The 21,281-nt window shown below is 35.4% G+C and overlaps 1 protein-coding gene across 1 annotated transcript; it reads right to left on the minus strand.

Annotated features, from left to right (window-relative positions):
* Positions 1–867: 867 nt before the first annotated feature.
* Positions 868–3,288, minus strand: LOC149216706 (type I inositol polyphosphate 5-phosphatase 4-like). Its single transcript, XM_089390047.1, has 8 exons — positions 3,259–3,288; positions 3,026–3,125; positions 2,817–2,894; positions 2,512–2,599; positions 2,314–2,418; positions 1,479–2,133; positions 1,073–1,266; positions 868–922 (listed from the first exon to the last, which is right to left on the minus strand). Exons 1-8 carry the CDS (start codon positions 3,286–3,288, stop codon positions 868–870), a joined length of 1,305 nt encoding a protein of 434 aa, XP_089246173.1.
* Between the last annotated feature and the right edge of the window lie 17,993 nt (positions 3,289–21,281).

The raw sequence follows: 21,281 nt of genomic DNA on the forward strand, positions 1-21,281 counted from the left end.
CTGTAAAATAACATCGGGAAGCTCTCCGCTTTAATGAGGGAAACTGGTTCTAGTGACGAGAATTTATTCTTGTGAGTTTTTCTTCCATTCCACTTAACATGGTTGGACATTATAGTTTGATGTTGGAAATTTCAATTCTAGCAATGCAACGTCCCGTTTCAGGAATTCTATGTTACGTTATACTTCCCCTGTATCAAACTCGACTAAGCATATGATACGAGCCATCATATCACATCGTCTCCCTAAACTCTCTTTCTTGGCTAGATATCCCTAAATTCATTTGATGGCTAGGTTCATTGTTTTGAGTTGTTTATTTTTCTTTCATTAAATATAATATTCTAATATTGTTAGAGAATGTAATTATAAAAAGTAAATGTTATTATTACAGCTATATATTCAAAAAATTCATGGTTGTGATGATGATTTTTTCAAATGATCTGATCTCTTCATCTCTTTAGCGGGAAAAGAAAGAAAATGAAGTGAAAGTGAAGTGAAATTATTTTCTTTGGTTTACTCTTTATGCAAAGAAGTGATGCATGCAACCGGTAGTCCCTGCCTATATAACCGAAAAATTAGCAAGTTGCCGATGCCAATGCTGTTGCAAGTGTGTGACAATTGTTGCCGTTAGTAAGCACTAATTGAAACGAATTGTCCAAAACAAAATTACTGGCCGATGCCAATTCCCCATTTCATTTCTTCCCTTACCAGACAAGGGCATATGGCTGGCTTGAGCAGAGTCCAGCTCTGTTTAGAAATTCTAGTAATTCATGCTCATAAGTTCACTCTATTACTGATCATATTAAGAGATTCAGAATTTTGACAACCTATCATTAAAAATGTGAGTTGTAACTCAAATATACTCCATAATCATTGCGCAATACCCATCCAGTTACTGAGACTTATCCACAGCCAAATAACTCGACTGCAAATTTTATCCACAATATCAAAATGGACTCGAGCAATAAGCAAAGTAGAACATAAATCCTTTAGAAACAGTTTAAAATATTAAAGTTCAACTCAATGATGTGGGAACAAAAAGATGATCCTTCTAAAGTATTCAATTCAGACTTACTCGTGCTCCAAAATAGTTTCAGGTGAATCCTCTCCAGCAAATCTACAAACCCGTGGAAAGCGAGTCTTTTTTATGATTTCCATGACATCAGAATTCCTCCGGAGCTCATCGCCATCTTTCTGGCCAGAAGTCAAATTGCTACAAATAAAGCAAAAGCTTGTCTGATGGAGAGTCATGCTAACTGATATTGAGCCCTGCAAAAGTATGATTGAATCAATATGTTTAATTGGAGAAATTGATCTAAACCCCTGTTAACTCAGAGACGTCATGTGCATTCAGTAATGACTAAGGTAAAAATCAAACATTCTTAGGGGTGCAAAACAGAAAACGTCATTGTCCATGTTTGGAACAGCAAATGCAACATCATAAAACATGAGAATCACTTTTTGACAGAAATGTGCCACACCTTGTTGCCAAGGTAACCCATCAGGCTCCTTCCAACACATGACACTTTGAGATTGCGTATATAATGCCTCAAATCGCTTCTCACCCAAACTGAGAGGAATATGCCAACCATTTTCTTGCTGGCAGCTAAACAGTAATTCATCTGGCCATAACTAGATCTATCTTCCACTGCAGGGCTATCTGGCACCGAAGAGAAAAACATAGTAGAAGCTGAAGGCGAATCTACTGCACATGCAACATATTCATCATCTGAGTGCAAAGATTTGATAGTATTATCAGAATCTGTCCTTCCTATAGATCTGCCCATCAACACTTGATCAGAAACACTGAAATTCCTCTGCAATTTTGGCTGCCTATTGGCAAAATCGTCATCCATTTTGGAACCCCAGCCTAGGACCTGAAATGATCTCCTATGGTAGAAAGGGTCGTTCTTCTGTGACCTTGAACCCTCAAAATCAGAATCCAAACTTATAATTGTGTCTACCATGTCTGTGGACTTTGCACAACCTGGTGATAAAGAGCTTCTAAAATTGGTACTGCCTTCACGCTGTGACTTATTGAGTGTTTTCCGAATAAGGCTAAGCCATTTGGCAGCAGGACCATTATTCTCTGCCCCCAGCACATTCCCTGCATTTAAAGGAACAATTTCCTGAAACCTGTAAAAAAGGCTTCTCCTGGTTACTGGTTGAAATATGGTTATATGACTATCAAAATCAAGAACGTGAATTGAAAAATTCCTTGAACATAACTTGCCCATCAAAAATCGGAAATTTTATATCTATATAGGCTTTCCAAAAACTCCTTAAATGTCAAACAACAGTATCATTTGTCCATACCCCAAGACATAGATATCCGTTGGAGGTGAGTTATTCAACCATTCTTCCAGATTCAAGCCATTTGAAGGAGCTTTGCCTCCCACATTCCATGTTGCCACAAATAACCTATTTGCCCATTGAATTTTAACGACATTGGCAATCGGAACACAAATTCATTGACAAGCTGAACAAATGCAACAGACTTCAAAATTTACATACCGAAAGTCTTGGACATCGGTGACTTGGGACATTTCAGGTTCCATTCTTCCGCGTTTAATTCTGTCCGGGTTCTTTTTCAACCACCTATCTACAAGTAGAGTTAAAAAACAGAGAAAATTAAAATAAATAGAAAATATAGGTTTGATTTTGACATGAGGAAGCTCAGCGCTCAAATTTAAATCCATGCTTTTTATGCGTCCATGTTCTGCCTTTGGCTTAGGAGGTCCGCAACAGGCCAAACAAGAAGATAACCAACAAGCAGCAGATAACATGTAATCTCAATCTAAGGGTCTAGATTCTAGTACCTGCCCGACTTTTCCTAAAGACGTAGGAATCCTTATCAGAGCAAGTTCGGCGCCTTTCAACGAACATTTCCTCATTATCTGTATAGCACGCAGATTAGAAGGAAGAAAAGCACTTAGATATGGTCGTCCATTAGGGAAACCTAAAAGAAGGCAGGGAAGAGATAAAGAAAAAAGAAAAAACTAGCATTAAACATAAGGGTAAGAATCACCTTTACGAGCGTAACCTTCTCCAATTTCATCTGCATGGAATTCGTGAGCTTTACTCTTAATATTGAACCATTTCTTAACTAACGTCTTTGGCCAAGAGAACTGCGCAAAAGGAAACATGAATTCAGCAATTCCTTCCACTGGATCCCTAAAAGCCTGCAATTTCTTGTCCCATGCAGTCAATCTAAAAGACATAAGCAAGGGCCTCAAACTGATTTGTCCACAATGAAATTACCTTGCTTTTCTTCTCACAGGCAACTTTCATCGTTGCCTAGTGAACACTTAATACAGATCCCGATTAGCATCTAGATGTCAAAACCTATGCAAAACAGAATAGCAAATCAGGCATTGAACTATGAAAAAACTAGTTAATGTAGTTCAAGCATTTCATAAAATACAAAGCCTAAAACTCCGTGTTCCATTTTTATTTTATAGCAAAACCTAAATCGCCAAATAAAGCGGTGGATAAGCATGTTATTCATTAAATAAAATATTACAGAATTTTATATAAAAATCCTTGCATCTGCACTTGAAAGCTTCCATCACCAATGCATGATATTAAACGCTTCTCTGGCATTCCTTGAGCATATCCTAGTGTTGCTCCTACAGACCAGCCTATCGATCCATACTGCATTTGGAACTCATACCTACCAAACATACATTTAGCTCAACGAGCAAACAGCTGCAAATATAGAGACAAATATACTTGCGAACAGAGCACCATGAGAGTGACAAATAGAGCAGCATAATAGTAGGTCCCTCTCATCAGAGAACAAACATTTCTCTTTCATCACTCATTGCTGCCACTCCTGCCATTGCAGACTTCGGCTCTGAAGCCTATCCAACAACAGTCTCACCGGAAACCTTCCTCCGCAGATGGTAAAGACTAATTTCATATGGTGTTTGGTGGCAAGAATTTGAAAGGCGGTGGTAGCCAGCTACCTGAGAGGTGGCCAACGATGGCAGACGGTGGTAGCTAGCTACCTGAGAGGTGAGAGGTGGCAGCTATATAATAAACTTTGCATGCACCTAAGTTTCATGTTTGTCACCACAATTTTCTAGACTTTGGATAAAATATAACTTGTCACCACATTTTTACATTGGTATAAGCGAAGCCTGCAATAAGAGGTCCTTTCTTGCCCAGCCAAAAATCTTCGTTAAAATTTTAATAGATGAAAATTGTCATTCTAAAACATTGGTTAAACGATGATAACGCCAAAAAAACATGGTCAACGAATGAATTAATGCGCGGTCAACGATCTATCGATCGCTATAGTCCCAGGCAAGGACTAAGGATAGATTTTGTAATTTTTCCTACTTTTGAATATTAAGAGCTTTGAATTTATTTTGTAATTTTTCCTACTTTTGAATATTAAGAGCTTTTAATTTCAAAGTTGATTGCATACTTTGATCATTATTTTAAGATTGGTTTGTAGTTTAACCAGATAATATGGAGAAGAAAAGAATATACTAAAAGTACTTTTATCATTACTTTGAGCTTTTAATTACTTTAATTCTTTCCTTTGGATTGCTCTTTATGCAAATAGGGACACATTTTGTAATTTTCACAGGCTTTTGAATTTTAAGAGCTTTTAATTTCAAGGCTTGATTGCATATTTTGCTCATTACTTTAAGATTGGTTTGCAACTTAACTATATAATATGGAGAGGAAATAATAGACTTCTTATATGAGGTTGTTAGAGAAACTTCCTCCATGCAAATAGGTAAACACATTCTATGATGCATATTTTCCTTTCAAGATTGTGAAAGATATATCAGTCTTTGATTTTCCTGAAGAAAGGACATCTTACATCAAAATTAAGTAAACTAATCACTTTGAACACGTTAAAAACATTGTTTTTTTGTAAATTTGTAATAGAGTGGTGAATTTCCTTTCCAAATTTCATCATCCCACTCAATTAACAAACGATATGAGAGGGCAATTATTTTGCTTCCCTATCAATTACTAGATTTATATATAAAATTTATGTATCTTCTAGTTATTAATAATTTGAAACATTGTAAAATTATTTATATATATATATATACACACTCTTTTGCATGTTTTGGTTAATTCATTCAACTTATATTTTCCTTCAAACCCCTTTACTAACTACCACACACACTCTTTAAAGAGTTTTAGTAAAGGAATCTTTAGTATCTTCCCTTTTCTAAGGTTCTTCTTAGTTTTAGTGCCAATGGTTTACTCTTCATTAATAAAGGTTGTATAGGAGGATATATATTCATATCATTCTTAATGTCCTAAGAACTTGTAAAAAAAAAAAAAATGATCCACTCATTCTTAACACTTTTTGGTTGTCTATTGGTTTTTCTTTTCTTGCAATTGGATGATCAACTTGCATACCCTTGGTAGTGCACTCTACCCCAAATATCCTTTCCACACAATTATTCTGTGCCCTACTTCCTGGTCCTTTTGCATTCTTAAGCCTAGTTGGACATCACTTTTGTAATAATTGTTGTATATTTTCTAGCACCCTTTATTATTCTAGCTTATGTAAACTAATTTCTCTTAGTATTTTCTTCAAAACTTCCTAACTTTGGTGTCTCGAAGGTAGGGCTCTCTAGTTTATAGCATCCTTGTCTTGAGTGATCCTCTATTTCCCTATGGGTGATCCTGTATTTCCTCTCCTTTTATACTTTTTCAATCACAAACCCATTGCCCCTTTCATGATTTTGGACTTGCCCTTGTGCACATTGATGGTGAAGGATTTTCCATCCTAGATGTGGTGGTACTGGTTGGTTATTAACATAAATATTGCATATCACATGTACATATAGGGACTTTAAAACACAACTTTATATACTTCAAGGGGAACTACATCTAGTTCTACTTCATCAATAAAATCATTACTAATAGTGAATCTAATTTTTCATTGTTTGGTTGTCTTTATGTCTACATCCTTATTAACCCATCCAAATGGATATGGGCTTGGATGATCATGAAATTCCAATACTAATTTGTTGATAATCTCTAGTGCAATGAAATTTTCCTATGATCCTATGTTAAACATAACATCAAATTTTGCCTTCATGACCTATATCTTTACATGGAAAAGTCTAGTCTTTTTGTTCTCTTCCTATTGATGAAGCCTACTCAAATTCACCTCCTTCTGCACTGGTGTACCCTCAGGGGAATTTTGATGTCTAAAATAAGCCTCTTAAGGAAAATAATAAAATAATAGAATAAGAGTTATGGATTTTTGAAAGAAAAGAGAGAAAACTACCTTTTTTTATTGTATTTTTTACTTAACTTCTTATAGTTCTACTCAAATTTCAAGTGTGGGCACTCATTGGATACAAAATTCAATTATTCTTCCAACGAGTACCCACTCGACATGCTTTTAAGTAGACCCACACTGAGAAAATTTGAAAAAACATGTTAAAATGTATTTTCAAATTTTATCGATGTGGGTCTACTCAAAAGTATGCAGGAGGGTATGCATTGTATACGAAATCAAATTTTGCATCCAACGAGTGCCCACACCTTAAATTTGAGTAAGCCTATAAGGATATAAGTTAAAAATATAGCTAAAAAATAATTTTATGTGGGTCTACTCAAAAGTATGCAGGTGGGTACTCGTTGGATGAAAAATTAAAATTTTCATCCAACGACTGTCCACACCTGAAATTTGAGTAAGTCTATAAGGATATAAGTTAAACATACGTTTTAAAAAAATATATTTATTTTCCTTCCAAAATATTTACCTTAGTAATGACATCATTATTCTGAATCCTATTGGTTCTCTTAAATTTGATTTTGTTCATACATTTTTAAATTTTAGGCCCATTTTTTACCTTCCCTTAATGATACAATCTTCTCATCCATGTGTGAGTTGATTTTAACCTGGTTGCTCAGATAAATTGCCATGAGGTTCTTCTTCTTCACATATTTCCTTTTGTTCTTCAAATTAACCTCTGAATGTAACTTCCAACACTTTTCCTCTGTATAACCATCATTGTTATTGATCCAAGAGGATCCTGAAAATGCTAAAAATTCAAGAGTCCTAGATGATCATGACACTAGTTCCAAGTCGAAGAGCTCTTCGAGTTAATTCCGGTGGTATGTTTAGTTTTCAAAATGGCCTTCGTATGGAGAAGTTAAGGCATTCTGAAGTTTTGTGGAAACAAGCAAAAAAGGGCTGCATAGTCAGCATTTTGAGACCCACAGATGTTGACGTGGCAAAAATGTGGCTATGCAATGGCCACATGGCAGGACTAGAGTAGGACACATGGCAGCGCCAGAGCAGGACAAGTGGTAGTTCTAGAGCAAGACAAGTGACAATGCCAGAGCAAGATAAGTTGACAAAACAGAGCAGGACTCGTGGCAGCATAGGGGGCCAATCCTGTACTGACATGTGGAGGTAGGGTGGCGCACCCCATGGTTTAAACCACCATCAAGAATTTCGTGGGTCGAACCCGAGACCTCTGGGTTGCGAGCCCAAAATCTTACTAACAAACCACGAGTTGATTTTATAATACAAGGGTGCCAATTATATTTGTATGTTTGTTAATTTGTTGTGGTAATAAAGGATTGGCAGGCCTACCAAACCTGGTGAATGTTCTATCAGAGTTCCAAACTTATCGCACGGGGTAACCATGTAATACATTATTCAACCATATGATACCACATATGGCCATACACCCAAACGATGTGTGCCAACATCCAAACTATATACCATATAATATATATGACTTGTCATATATTGCCAACAAAATCATGGGAGGCCCACGAGTTTGACCTCGGGACTGCCCACCAACTCTATAAAATATTTAACCAGTGCGCCATCGACTAGGGAGTTGGAATATGTGGATTTTGAATATGTGTTAAGTTGCCTGTAGATGCCTTTTGAGGCATAACTTGGCCAATGTTGGGCCTTTTTGTAATCTGAAAGTTGTGTTGGAAAGTTGAGGTGGAGACATTTCAGCTGACTATAGCCATTATAGTCTGTCAGTAGATTCCAAAATGGAGGAATTTGATGTAAAGAGACTTTATGAGCATTTTTAATATATCAGACGCCCATTGGAAGCAGACCCGAAGATGTAGTCCAGGAGGGACGAACTCCGTCATCAAATTTTTTGTGTTTTCTTCTTATTTATGTTGTTCATGGTTGTTTTCAGATTTCATGTTTTCAAGTTAAAGGCACATAAATATTAAATTCTCTTATTAATTCACTTGAAAATCAATCTTAGTTAATATTTGATTAAATTGTGAAAATAGCCAATTCTGTTATTTTTGGATCATATTTTGGTATCACAGCAAGGTTGATCATGTATAAGCAGGATATTTGCCAATATGAATGTTGACTAGATCCAGGTTACGACGTGGAGAAGGGAAACTTGAGAAGATAAATCCAGAGATTGGAAAGAGGAAAGTCTCTCAAAAATTGAAGATGAGCGATGCAAATGAAAGAGAAGCTCTTGAAATAAAGGTCATTGAAGAGGAGCAATTTCAGCAAATGTTTCTTAATATGCAAAGGATGATTGCAAATCTTTATGAAGATAAGAAGAAGATAGATGCAACTTCATATTCTAAAGGTACTAAAGATAAAAAGGGCAAGGAAAAGCTGATGTTAAATAACCTCCTTCACCTTGCATCTCCATCTTCTTCTTCTTTGTTCTCTTATCATTCAAGTTCAGATTCAGACTCACAAAAGAAACCAAAGAAATCTCCTTTTTTGAAGCTTGATGTTAATTTTGAGTTGCCAATATATGATGGTGAAATGAATCCTGAAAAGTTAGATAACTGGATAAAGAAACTTGAGGTGTATTGTAGAATTCAAAATGTTGTTGATGAATCTGCAAAAATTCAGTTAGCTACACTTAGAATGGGAGAAACAACTTTGATTTGGTGGGAAAGTAAAACTCAATCAGATTTGAAGTAAAAAGGTAAAATTATCTCCTCATGGTCTAAGTTTGTCAAAGCTCTTAGAAAGCAATTCTATCCTTTAGGATATATGCAACATGCTATAATGGATTGGAAACATTCAAGGCAAGCTAAAGGACAGAGTGTGCAAGAGTTTACACACGAATTTAGGAAAAATGCATTAGCACTTAATGTTCGATTAAACACACGGGTAACTTTGTTAAAGTATATTAGAAGTTTGCATTCCTATTTGCGACATACATTGCTTATGTTTAATCCAAATGACTTTGCTGAAGTGTGTGTACAAGGAATTCATATTGAATTAGGTGGAAGACCTTTTCCGTTAAACTTTTCGAAGAAATCATTCAAACATTCAGAGGACAAAGATTCAAAAAAAGGAAAGGAAAAGAGTAAATTGAAGCGGAAGAAAGTGACAACAACCAAGAAGGAAGGAGAAAGACCTACTTGTACTCATTGTCTGAGAATTGGACATGAAGACTCCAAATGTTGGAATCTTCATCCTAAATTTAAACCAAAGAAGTTCATTAAGAAGAAGGGTGAATTGAAAGCTAATGTTGCAGTCCAACAAGACTTGGGATCTGACTCCGGTGATGAAAATAAGATTACTACTATGGGTGTGACAAGTATTCCTTCTGAAACTAGCTCTAGTTCTACTTGTTGTTCATCTTCTTCAAAAACTAATAATGTGATTGAAGAAAATAAGAGAGTTGAATTGTTTCACATAAGGATAATATCCAAGCACACTAAGATAGACACACTATTCAATAGTAGATCACAAGTGGATTTAATTTCTGAGGAACTAGTAAAGAAATTGGGATTGGAAACCAAAAACCATCCAAAATCGTACCCTTTAGGATGGTTGAAATAAAATACTCAAATGCATGTAACAAAACAATGTCGATTAAGGTTCACAATTACAATTAACTTTGTTGATGAAGTTGACCTAGATGTGATCCCTTTGGATATATGTGAAGTTGTGTTGGGTAGTCCATATATTTATGAGACATGGCATATTTCATAGAAAGGAGAATAAGTATAATCTTCTTCATAATGGAATTGAATATATTGTCAAGGCACACATAATTAAGACAAACTTGGATTTAATCAATTCCAGTCAATTGAAAAGGTTAATAACTTCAAGTAAAAGGTATATTATCATGATTGTTAAAGAACAAACTAAAGATAACTATGTTGCTTTTCAAGGGTTTGATTCTCAGTTTAAGGACAATTTGGTTGAAATAGTAGATTCTTATGAAGAATTGTTTAAAGAACCAAAAAGTTTACCTCCAAAATGAGAAATACGACATGAGATTTAACTACAGCCTGATGCTCCTCTTCTGAACATTAGCATGTATCGTATGTCAATCATAGAAAATGAAGAGATTAAGAAACAAATTCAAGAATTGGTTGATAAAGGCTTTATTTGACCTAGTTCTTCTCCATGTGGATCACTGATCATATTAGTCCCAAAGAAAGACGAAACTTAGAGAATGTGTGTTGATTTTAGAGCCTTAAATAAAATCACCATTAAGAACAGGTACCCTCTTCCTAGAATCAATGATTTTCTTGATCAGTTAAAGAATGTTGTTTACTTTACAAAACTGGATTTAAGAAGTTGTTATCATCAGATTCGTATTGCAAAGAATGATATATGGAAAACTGCATTTAAGACTAGATAGGGACTTTTTGAATGGTTGGTTATGCCATTTGGGTTATCCAATGCTCCAACAACTTTTATGAGAGTGATGAATGGTATTTTTCATCCTTTTATTGATAAGTTTGTCATAGTCTATTTGGATGATATCCTTATTTTCAGTTCAAGTTGGGAAGGACACGTAAAACATGTTAAACAAGTTTTTGATGTGTTGCAAAAAGAGAAACTGTATCTCAAACTCTCTAAATGTGAATTTGGAAAAACTTCCTTAGTATATCTTGGTTACATAGTTGGAGGTGGTCAGCTAAAAATAGATCCAACTAAAATTTATGTAATTGTTAAGTGGCCAAGACCTCAAAATGTGATGGAAGTTAGAAGTTTCTTGGGTGCAGTTTAGTATTGGAGGAAGTTTATTTCTCATTTGTCTTTTTTTGCATCACCACTTCATGTTTTAACAAGTTTTAAAGCCTCCTTTTAGTGGGGAGGAAAACAACAAAAATTGTTTTATACTTTAAAGCAGAAAATTGTTACAACTCCAATCTTGGTTTTGCCAGACCTTCAATAGCCATTTGAAATAGAAACCAATGCTAGTGGGTGCAGTAACATTACAAAAAGGAAAACCTATTTGTTTCCATTCAGAAACATTTTCTAAAGAAGTTGCTAACTATCCAACCTATGATAAAGAATTATATGCGTTAGTGGAAAGTGTTAAAAAATGAAAACAGTATTTAATGGGAAAAGAAATAGTGATTCAGACAAATCTTCAGCCACTTCAATACCTTCAATCAAAAACTAAGTTGCAACAGTATTGACATTATAGATGGATGGGGTTTTTGCAACAATTCCATTTGGAAATAAAATATAAGAAAGGTACTGCCAATAAAGTAGTTGATATGTTATCAAGACCTTCTTTGAATGCTTTATTTATTTTGCAAAACAGTGATTTAGCACATGAAATTTATATAGAACAATATGCTGAAGATACTGATTTTAAGTATGTTTATGAGTCACTAACTCATGGTGCTCAGGTGGAAGAACTGAATTATCATATTGATGACATGTTATTGTACCATATTAGAAAATTGTGCATACCATAGGGAGAAAGAGTGCATGTAATCAGGGAAGCACATTCTTCTCATGTTTCAGGGCATTTTGGTGTAGGTAAGACAGTGGCACAATTACAAAGGTTTTTCTATTGGCCTCGGATGAATGAAACAATTACTAAATACATCAAAGGTTGTGTCATGTGTTCAACAAGCAAACCAAACAACAGAAAGTTAGGTTTGTATATGCCACTTCTAGTTCCTTCTCAACCATGGGAAAGTATATCTATGGATATTGTAGGAGGACTTCCAATGTCTAGCAAAGGGCATGATTATTTGTAGGTTGTGGTCGATAGGTTTAGCAAAATCTGTATTCTTGTTCCATGTAAAAAGCAAGTTACTATTGAACAGACTGCACAGATCTTCTTTCAAAATGTGTGGGTTCATTTTGGGTTGCCTATTTCTAAAATTTCAGATTGGGGCTCTCGTTTTCTAGGGGAGTTTTGGTCCACTTTGTGGGGACTCATGGACACTAAGTTGAAAAAGAGAAAATCGTTTCATCCACAAACCGATGGGAAAACATAGGCGGTGAACATAATAGTGGTACATCTTTTCATAGGTTATTGTAGTAAACATCCTAAGTTGTGGGATAAATCCTTACATTATGTCCAACATGCTTACAACTGAGCCTTACACTCTACTACTAGTAGATCTCCTTTTGAAACATGTTATGGGTACTTGCCAAAATCACCAATGGAATTTATGTTTGGTGAAGAAGCTAAGGAGGATGGACATGGAGATGCCGCCAAAGCAATCAAGTTCATTCAAATAATTCAAAAGATTCATGAAGCAGAGCAGAATCATTGGAGAAAAGTAAGGCCAAGTGCAAAATGCGTCATGACAAGTATCATATGGATCATCACTTCCAGGTTGGTGATTAAGTATGGCTATACATAAAAAAAGAAAGGATGAAAGGTGAAGGTAAAAAGTTGAAACCTATAAGGTATGGTCCTTTTAAAATTGTTGAAAAGATTGGGCACAATGCATTCCGGTTAAATTTTCCTCCATACATGCACATATATTTAGTTGTAAATGTTGATAAATTGAAGTTGTATGAACCTCTAATGATCATGGATCAAGAGGAAAATGCTCAAATTCCAACAATAGATGATTTTTCACCTGAATGTATGACTGAGTTATAGGAAGATACCATCTTGGATAGGAAGGTTTGCACTTCCAGGCGAGGAGATGTAGAGTATCTTTGAGTGGGACTCAAAGGCATGAATCCAAGCAAAGAAAGGTGGATGGAGATCAGAAGGGTGAGGGAACAATACCCTCACCTCATATCTACTTAAAACCAAACTTTTGGTGGTCCAAAAGCTTCTAGTGGAGAGGAATGATCCAGGAGGATGCTCAAAATGCTCAAAATTCAACAATCTCATATGATCGTGAAACTAGCACCAAGTCGCAGAGCTTGTCGCGCTAATTATTGTGGTATGTTCGGTTTTCAAAATGGCCTTCGTATGGAGAAGTTAAGGAGTTATGAATTTTTATGGAAACAAGCAAAAAAGCATTGCACATTAGTAGTATGGGACCCATAGATGCTAACGTGGAAAAAGTGTGGCTACACAATGGCCACGTGACAACACTAGAGTAGGACACGTGGCAACGCCAGAGCATGACAAGTGGCAACGCTAAAGCAGGACAAGTCACAACGCTAGAGCAGGACAAGTGGACAACACAAAGAAAGACACGGGTTAGCACAAGGGGGCCAATCCCGTGCTGACACATGGAGGGAGGGTGGTGCACCCCACGGTTTAAACCACCATCGAGAATTTTGTGGGTTGAACTTGAGACTTTCGGGTTTCCAGCCCAAAATCTTACCAACAAACCACGAGTTGATTTTATAATACAACAATGCCAAGTTATATTTGTATGTTTGTTAATTTGTTGTGGTAATAAAGGATTGACAGGCCCACCAAACCTGGTGAATGTTCTATCAGAGTTCCAAACTTAGCACATGGGGTAACCATGTAATACATTATTCAACCATACGATACCACATATGGCCATACACCCAAATGGTGCGCACCAACATCCAAACTATATACCATATAATATATACGACTTGCCATATATTGCCAAGAAAATTACGGGAGGCAAGCGGGTTTAACCCCGGGACCACCCACCAACTTCATAAAATATTTAACCAGTGCACCATCGGCCAAGGATTTGGAAGGTGTGGATTTTGAATATCTATTAAGTTGCATGTAGGTTCCTTTTGAGGCATAAGTTGGCCAATATTGGGCCTTTTTGTAATCTGAAAGTTGTGTTGGAAAGCAGAGGTTGAGACCTTTCAGTTGACTGTAGACATTGTACCCTATGAGAAGATTTGATAATGGAGGATTTTGAAGCAAAGAGACTTTATGAGCATTTTCAATACATCGGACAACCACTAGAAGTGGACCCAGAGATGTAGTCCAGGAGGGACGAACTCTGTCATCAAATTTTCTGTGTTTTCTTCTTATTTCTTATGTTCGTGGTTGTTTTTAGATTTCAAGTTTTCAAGTTAAAGGAGCATAAATATCAATTTATCTTATTAATTCACTTAAAAAATAATCTTAGTTAATATTTGATTAAATTGTGCAAATAGTCAATTCTGATCTTTTTGGATCAGTTATGGTGGTTGAAATGCTTTCTTGAATCCATGAACTGATGTTCTGTGGTTGTTGTCTTTTTATTCTCCCCCCCCCACCTGCCCTTATCACTTCATATTCACCTCCTTAGAAGCATCTCGGTGCTCCTTCTACTTCAAACCACTTTATTTCCCTTTCTTTGGGCCTTTGTTCTCTAGGTATTTTGCCTATATGTGACCTCATCCAATGATCTAGTTTTGAAAAACATCACTTGGTTCCATAGATGGCTATGTAGCCCCACCCCTAAATACTCGAGGAGTACTTTTGGGGATTTTGGGGAGATACCCAACATTATGACCATCTTTCTAAATTTTGTAGTATACTCCTCCACAATTTGCCTTTACTTTTTCCTGAAGTAATGCCATCAGATTCGTTGGTCCTCTACATACCCAATAAGGTAAAAATGTGACTTTATGAGGGATTTTAATGATAGTTCTAGATTTCATGAGAATGGGGAGGTTAGTAGAGGAATTATAACATTTAGTGAAAGGTGCATCCTTGATTGAGAAACCCAAAGCTACATCCTTTCCCAACCACAAGATTATAGGATGCCTTCAAAATTCTTTACCTATATAGGTGTTATATGTAGAAGGACTAAAATGTTTCTAGGTATCCTTGAAAGTTTGATCAAAATTATTTGAAGTTTTTTCTATTTTTATTTTTCTTGTTTATGTTAAATGTAATTAAATATTATTATCTTAGTTCTTTTAATTTTTAACTTTTTATTATCTTTGATCTTTAGTCTTAAACCCTTGTCAATTGCTAGGTCATTGGTGGCAAAAAATTGATAGTGTTATGTTAGATCTTAACAAATTTGTCATAAGAATATTAAATCAAACCTACAATGCTTCAAGTTGTGAGCACAATTGGAGCATGTTTGATAAAATGCATTCCAATAGGTGCAACTAATTAAGAAAAAAAGAAGTTAATTGACATTGTATTTATTTGTTACAATCTTTGACTTTGTAACAAGAAATTACTTGGTGAGGCACTAAGAAACACAACACTTAGCTCAATTTATCTAAGGCATAATCATTTGTATTTTAAAAATTGATTTAAATTTTAAAATTTTAATTCATATTTCAATGTATAATAATGATGATAGGTTTGGATTGTTTAGTTATTTCGCTTCACATGGAATATGTAAAGATAGAAGTAGATTGGGATCCTACATCTACTTGGCTTTAATTGAAGGAGGCTCCTCTTTTTAGTCTTAAGAAATTGTATAACCTTTAGTAGGGTCAAGCAACCAAAAACATAGGATAATCTGCTTATTTTAGTTAGTGTCAAACTTTAGTAGAGACCTTCAAAGAGTTGTCAACATTCGTGCCTCTGTAGATTTAAGTCAAAGAGGAGTACTAACTCCTTTTAATAAATCTACAACAAATAATATTTGTTGTTGAAACAAGAATAAATAACATTGTATCCAAGGTTTGAAACCTTATAAATACCTTAAAAGGAAGGTATTTGTCTAAAACTTTAGAACAACTGTAATAAATTTGACATATTGGTTTGGGAGTAATGGAACAAGATTGATTCCACTAACAAAAAGTCTTGAAAATTGTTTGAAATAAAGCATCCAATAAACTCTCAAGTTGGATGCCCTTTTCTATCCAATAACACAACGAAAAAATAGTTCCAAAAGGTCCTTAAGTTAGGCACTCCTCCACATGCAATGTTTGATCACAAAGAATATCAACACAAACATTGGAGAAGAAAAACTCTAGCTAGTAATGAAATGAGTAAGGAAGGTTCACTCCCACTCTAACACCATGTTGAGATTTATAAGAGAGTGAAGGGATCTAAGAGAAGGAAAACAAACACCAAAGAAACATAAGATAAAACCATAATAAGTGAACCTAAATTTGATGTGAAGTGTACAAGAGAGAGAACCCATAAGTATGCTAGAAAGAAGATGCAAACCAAGAACAAGAGATCTTTGGGTGCTTGTAGGCTTATTCATATGTATTAAGGAGACTAAGAATAACACATGATTGAAAATTACAAGTGAGACTTGGGTGCGTATTTATACACAATTCAAGAGGTAGGCTACCCTCCGCAAGAGGAATTGTGGGACTACATAATGATTAGGTGGGTCATAACCATATAGGATTATAATAAATGAGTGTTGATGATTTAAGCCAAACACTAGAAACACACTAAAACACAATAATGATGATTACAAAATGAGGTTGGCCATGGAATTACATGAAGATTACATCATCATTTTAATAGTGAAAAATAGACATGGCTATAAAAATAAATTTCTAAGTATAGTGACATGCCAAAAAACATGAACATGGTCCTGTGAATCTGCTTAAGACCATAAATGGTGAAAGTGGTGCATGTGTTGAAAACCTTCATGAAATGGTTTATCATGATCCTTGTGACTATATCACCTAGCTCATAGGAGATATTGTACAAAGTACTCATCAAATTATAACATTGACTCCAAATAGAGGACAAGATTCCCTTGTGCAATGCTAAGAACCCTAGATCTACAAGAATGAAAATTGTGATCGAGGAATAATAACCTTTGAGTAGGAATTTTATATTTTAATATTTCAAGAAGCACTACAGAAAATTTTAGCCCAAATGTGGCCTCCTAAGGAAAAATAATAAAATAAGAGTTGAATTTTGGAGGGAAAAGAAGAAAAATATTTGTTTTAACTATATTTTTGGCTTATCTCCTTACATATTTATTCAAATTTCAAGTGTATATAGTCGTTGGAAGTGGAATTAAATTCCACATCCAATGAGTACCCATTATGCATACGTTTGAGAAGACCCACATTGATAAAAATTGAAGATACATTAAAAAAATCATGTTCAACATGTTTCTTTTTAATGTATATGTCAGGTTAGGAGGTAACTCCTCAAATGAATTGTGTTTATTCATTAAGATTACTCATCGTTATATACATGAGGGAGTGAATCTTGGGCTTCACCTGCCGATGACCCTTTATTTTCCATTATTTACTATTTACATTATTTACAAGTGTTCACCCAAGCCCAACGATAAGGTGTCAACGTTCACCCCCTTAATCCGAAGGGATGTTGGTGAGTCCAAGCATCGTTCTGAATCTTTCAAAATTTTCTCTTCCAAGCGCTTTGGTGAAGATGTTTGCATTCTTCTCAATAGTGGAACAATGGTGTAGATGGATTGTCTTGGCCTCAACATTATGTCGAATAAAATGGTTCTTTGTATTGATATGCTTCATTCGATCATGGAACTTTGGGTTCTTGGCAAACTTTATTGCAGAGGTGTTGTCAATCATGAGTGGAGTTGAATGTACTTGTTTTACCTGCAAATCTTCCAGAATTTTCTTGAGCCACACAATTTCTTTTGTTGCCTCAATTGTTGCCACATATTCTGCCTCTATTATGGAATATGCTAGAACTGATTATTTGCATGATCTCCAGGAGACAACTCCTGATCCAAGACTCATGGCATAATCTGAAGTAGATACCCCAGTTTCTTTATCTCCATCCAAGTATGAATCAGAGTATCTAATCAAGCTGAAGCTGCCCACCTGTGTATACTTTAGTCCAAAGTCTTGGGTTCCCTTCAAGTACTTTAGAACTCTTTTTGTAGTAGACAATGTCCCTCACAAGGCTTTTGCATAAACCTGGAGAGGATTCCAACAACAAACAAAATGTATGGTCTGGTAGTAGTCGGGTAATTAAGACTTCCTAAAAGTTGTCTATACTTTGTTGCATCCTCAAATTATTTTCCTTCGATGAATGTGAGCTTTAACTTTTGTTCCATTGGAGTAGTGAGAGGACTGCACTCAGTCATGCCAAATCTATTCAACATATCTCCAATGTACTTCTTTTGAGAGAGGAATATAGACTTCGGATGTTGAGTTACTTCAATACCAAGATAGTAGTGAACATAGCCCAAGTAATTCATTTCAAAACCTTTCCTCAATTCCTTCTTTATGGATGCAATGTAGCTCTCATTGTTCCCTATCATAAAAACACCATCTACATATACCACAAGATCTACAACTGTTTTTCCAACTTTCTTAACAAACAAAGTTGCATCATCAATATCATAATGTTTGAATTTGAGTCTTAGAAGATGCTCAGTTAACTTTTCATAGCAAGCTTGTGGTGCTTGCTTGAGGCCATACAAGGATTTCACAAGTTTGAATACTTTATGTTCATGTCCCTTCATAGCAAATCCTTCACATTGGGACATAAAAACATTCTCTTTCAGATCTCCATTCAAGAAAATAGTTTTTATATCCATTTGATGGACTTTCCAACCATTCTGAGCTACTAAGGCAAAGAGTGTCTGGATGGTAGCCTATTTTGTTGTTGGGGCAAAATTCTCCTCATAATCGACCCCTTCCTTTTGTGCAAAACCTTTTTCCACAAGCTTGGCTTTGTGCTTGTCAAGTGAGCCATCAACTTTATACTTGTTCTTGTAGACCCACTTTCAGCCAATTGGTTTGGTTCCCAATGGAGGATCAACTATCTTCCAAGTGCCATTATTTATCAAAACATCATATTCCTTTTGCATCGCTTCTTTACATTCATCATGAGAAGCAACTTCTTTGAAGGAAGTTGGTTCAAAATCTGTAGACAATTCTAGTTTACAATCATAAGAAACATCCATATCAACAAGTGAATCAGAATCATCTAAATCACCTCCATTTTTCCTAGTTGAATTTCTTGTTCCTGTCTTTCCAACCTCATCAGGATGAGCACTTTCAAGTGTATTTATCAGCCACTTTGGGGGACCTTTCTGAGATGGTCTAGGCTACTTAGTTGATTGAGTTGGGACTAAATCAAGATTGAGTCTCCCATTTCTATCAATCACATCACTCAAAGTATCATTAGTGGTTGGAGTTTCATGTGGGGGAGAGAGTGCTTTAGAATATGATTCCATAGATTGATCCAGTATAGGAATCCCCCCTTCAAGATGTGGAATCTAATTATCAAATTCTTGAAATGATTTTTCATGTCTAAATCTATCCAAGCGATCAAGTTTCTGCTCAACAACATTGTCAGCTTTGGAAGATTCAAAAAGGATTACATCTCTAGATACAACAATTTTTTTATTAACTTCATCATAGAGACGACATGCTTTGGAGGTATTTGAATACCCCAAGAAGATACACTTACAACTCCTTGCACCAATTTTGTTTCTATGTACCTTTGGTATCAAGGCATAACAGGTGGAACCAAATGCCCTAAGATGCTTTACCGAAGGAATGTGGCCATACCACATTTCATAAGGAGTATTGTTTCTAATAGCATTAGATGGAAATTTATTCTTTACATATACAACACATAGAACTGCATCTACCCAAAACATCAAATTTACATTCTTGAAAAACATCATGGAACGTACCATATTTAAGATTGTCTTATTCATTCTTTTAACTACTTCATTCTGTTGGGTATTATAAGGCACTATTGTTTGATGTTTGATCCCATGCCAGTGAAGATAGTTTTAAAATTCATTTGAAGTGTATTCTTTTCCATTATCAGTGCGAATAGAGCCAATATGAGATTGTGCATCATTTTCAATCCATGTATGGAAGTTATTGAATGTTTGAAAAGCATCATATTTGTTCTTCAATAAATAAGCCCAACAAATTTTGGTGTAGTCATCAATAGATGTCATCATATATTTATTTCCATTTGTAGAAGGAACATGCATTGGACCGCATAAATCTAAATGAATGAGTTCAAATTTTCTATGTGCTTTGGAATGTGAATCATGAAAATATTGTCTGTTATGCTTTCCTAGAATACAAGCATCGCATTGCTTAAGTTTCCTAGGAATTGTAGGCAAACCAGTAACACCATTTTTCTTCAACAAGCGAAGGCTGTCATATTTCAACTGTCCAAATCTAGCATGCCATAAAAGACTTGATGGAAATGTACCTTCATCACAATGAGAACTATATGAGAAATTTGTAGAAAACTAATAAACAAATAATACACACTCACACTCATAAAATAAATATCAGACATATAGAAAAACTAGACATCACAGAAAAGGCCTCAGCCTTATAGCATTCCTCACATTCTCATTATCAATCCAATGTACAAAGAATGATAATAGTACAAATAAATACATGAGGAAGTTGGTCTCAAGATAGTACGTCTATCTTGGACACTATGGTTGAGAAAATATCTCAACAACATACTAATCTAGGAGCCTAACTAGTTGGAGAGAATCTCTCAACCAACTAAGCCTAAACTGACTCCTAACCATGAGGAACAAACTCAATCTAGAAAGGTAGGGTTAAATCCTAACTTTCATGATTTTAATTAATTTAATTATTTGGACTTAGAATTGTTTTTAATGTGAGAGTGAGGCTAACAAAATTTTGTGCACGAGCAGAGGTGCCTTGCAGCTTCAGAAGTCTTTCTTCTTCTATCTCCGTCATGACAAGTGAGTGATCAGATTATTTTCTCACCTCAACCTTGCCATCAAACATATTAATGGAGTGTCCTTGTTGGTGGACGTGGACCAAGGACAACAAGTTTCTCCTCAGTTGTGGGAGATATAAAACATCATGCAAAATAAAGTCTGGAAGACCAGGAAATTTGAGCCTGATTGTGCCAAGCCCTGATGGCTTGAGTTTTGATTTGTATGCAAAGTATACTGCTCCATCAACACTGTCACTAAATTCTTCGAAAAAATCTCTTCTAAAAGTCATGTGGCAAGTTGCTCCTAAATCAAGCAACCAATCATTTTGCCAAGAAGCAAGTGAAGCATTAAACAAGTCTTCATTTACTCCAATATTACAATGTGTTGCAACATAGTGAGCGGATTCAGGTGTTTTACCTTTCTCTTTGTCATTGGTTTTACCTTTGGCTTGATTTCTTTCCTACTCAATTTTGTCCCAAGGCATCTTGCATGTGGATGCATCATGTGATCCATCTCTATTGCAACGTATGCAATGAAGATTAGACTTTTCTTCTTGAGAGTGTCTG

The sequence above is a fragment of the Pinus tabuliformis genome, chromosome 1_1, assembly GCF_031772625.1.
Source record: "Pinus tabuliformis cultivar Carrire ecotype Pingquan chromosome 1_1, CPIR1, whole genome shotgun sequence".
NCBI classification, from domain to species: Eukaryota; Viridiplantae; Streptophyta; class Pinopsida; order Pinales; family Pinaceae; genus Pinus; species Pinus tabuliformis.

Coding starts and splice junctions, on each gene's coding strand:
- LOC149216706 (XM_089390047.1), bottom strand. CDS start 3,288: ATGAAAGTTGCCTGTGAGAAGAAAAGCAAG. Junction 2,895..3,025: donor AGAAGGTTACGCTCGTAAAG/GTGATTCTTACC, acceptor CGTGCTATACAG/ATAATGAGGAAATGTTCGTT. Junction 923..1,072: donor GAAACTATTTTGGAGCACGA/GTAAGTCTGAAT, acceptor TAAAATTTGCAG/TCGAGTTATTTGGCTGTGGA.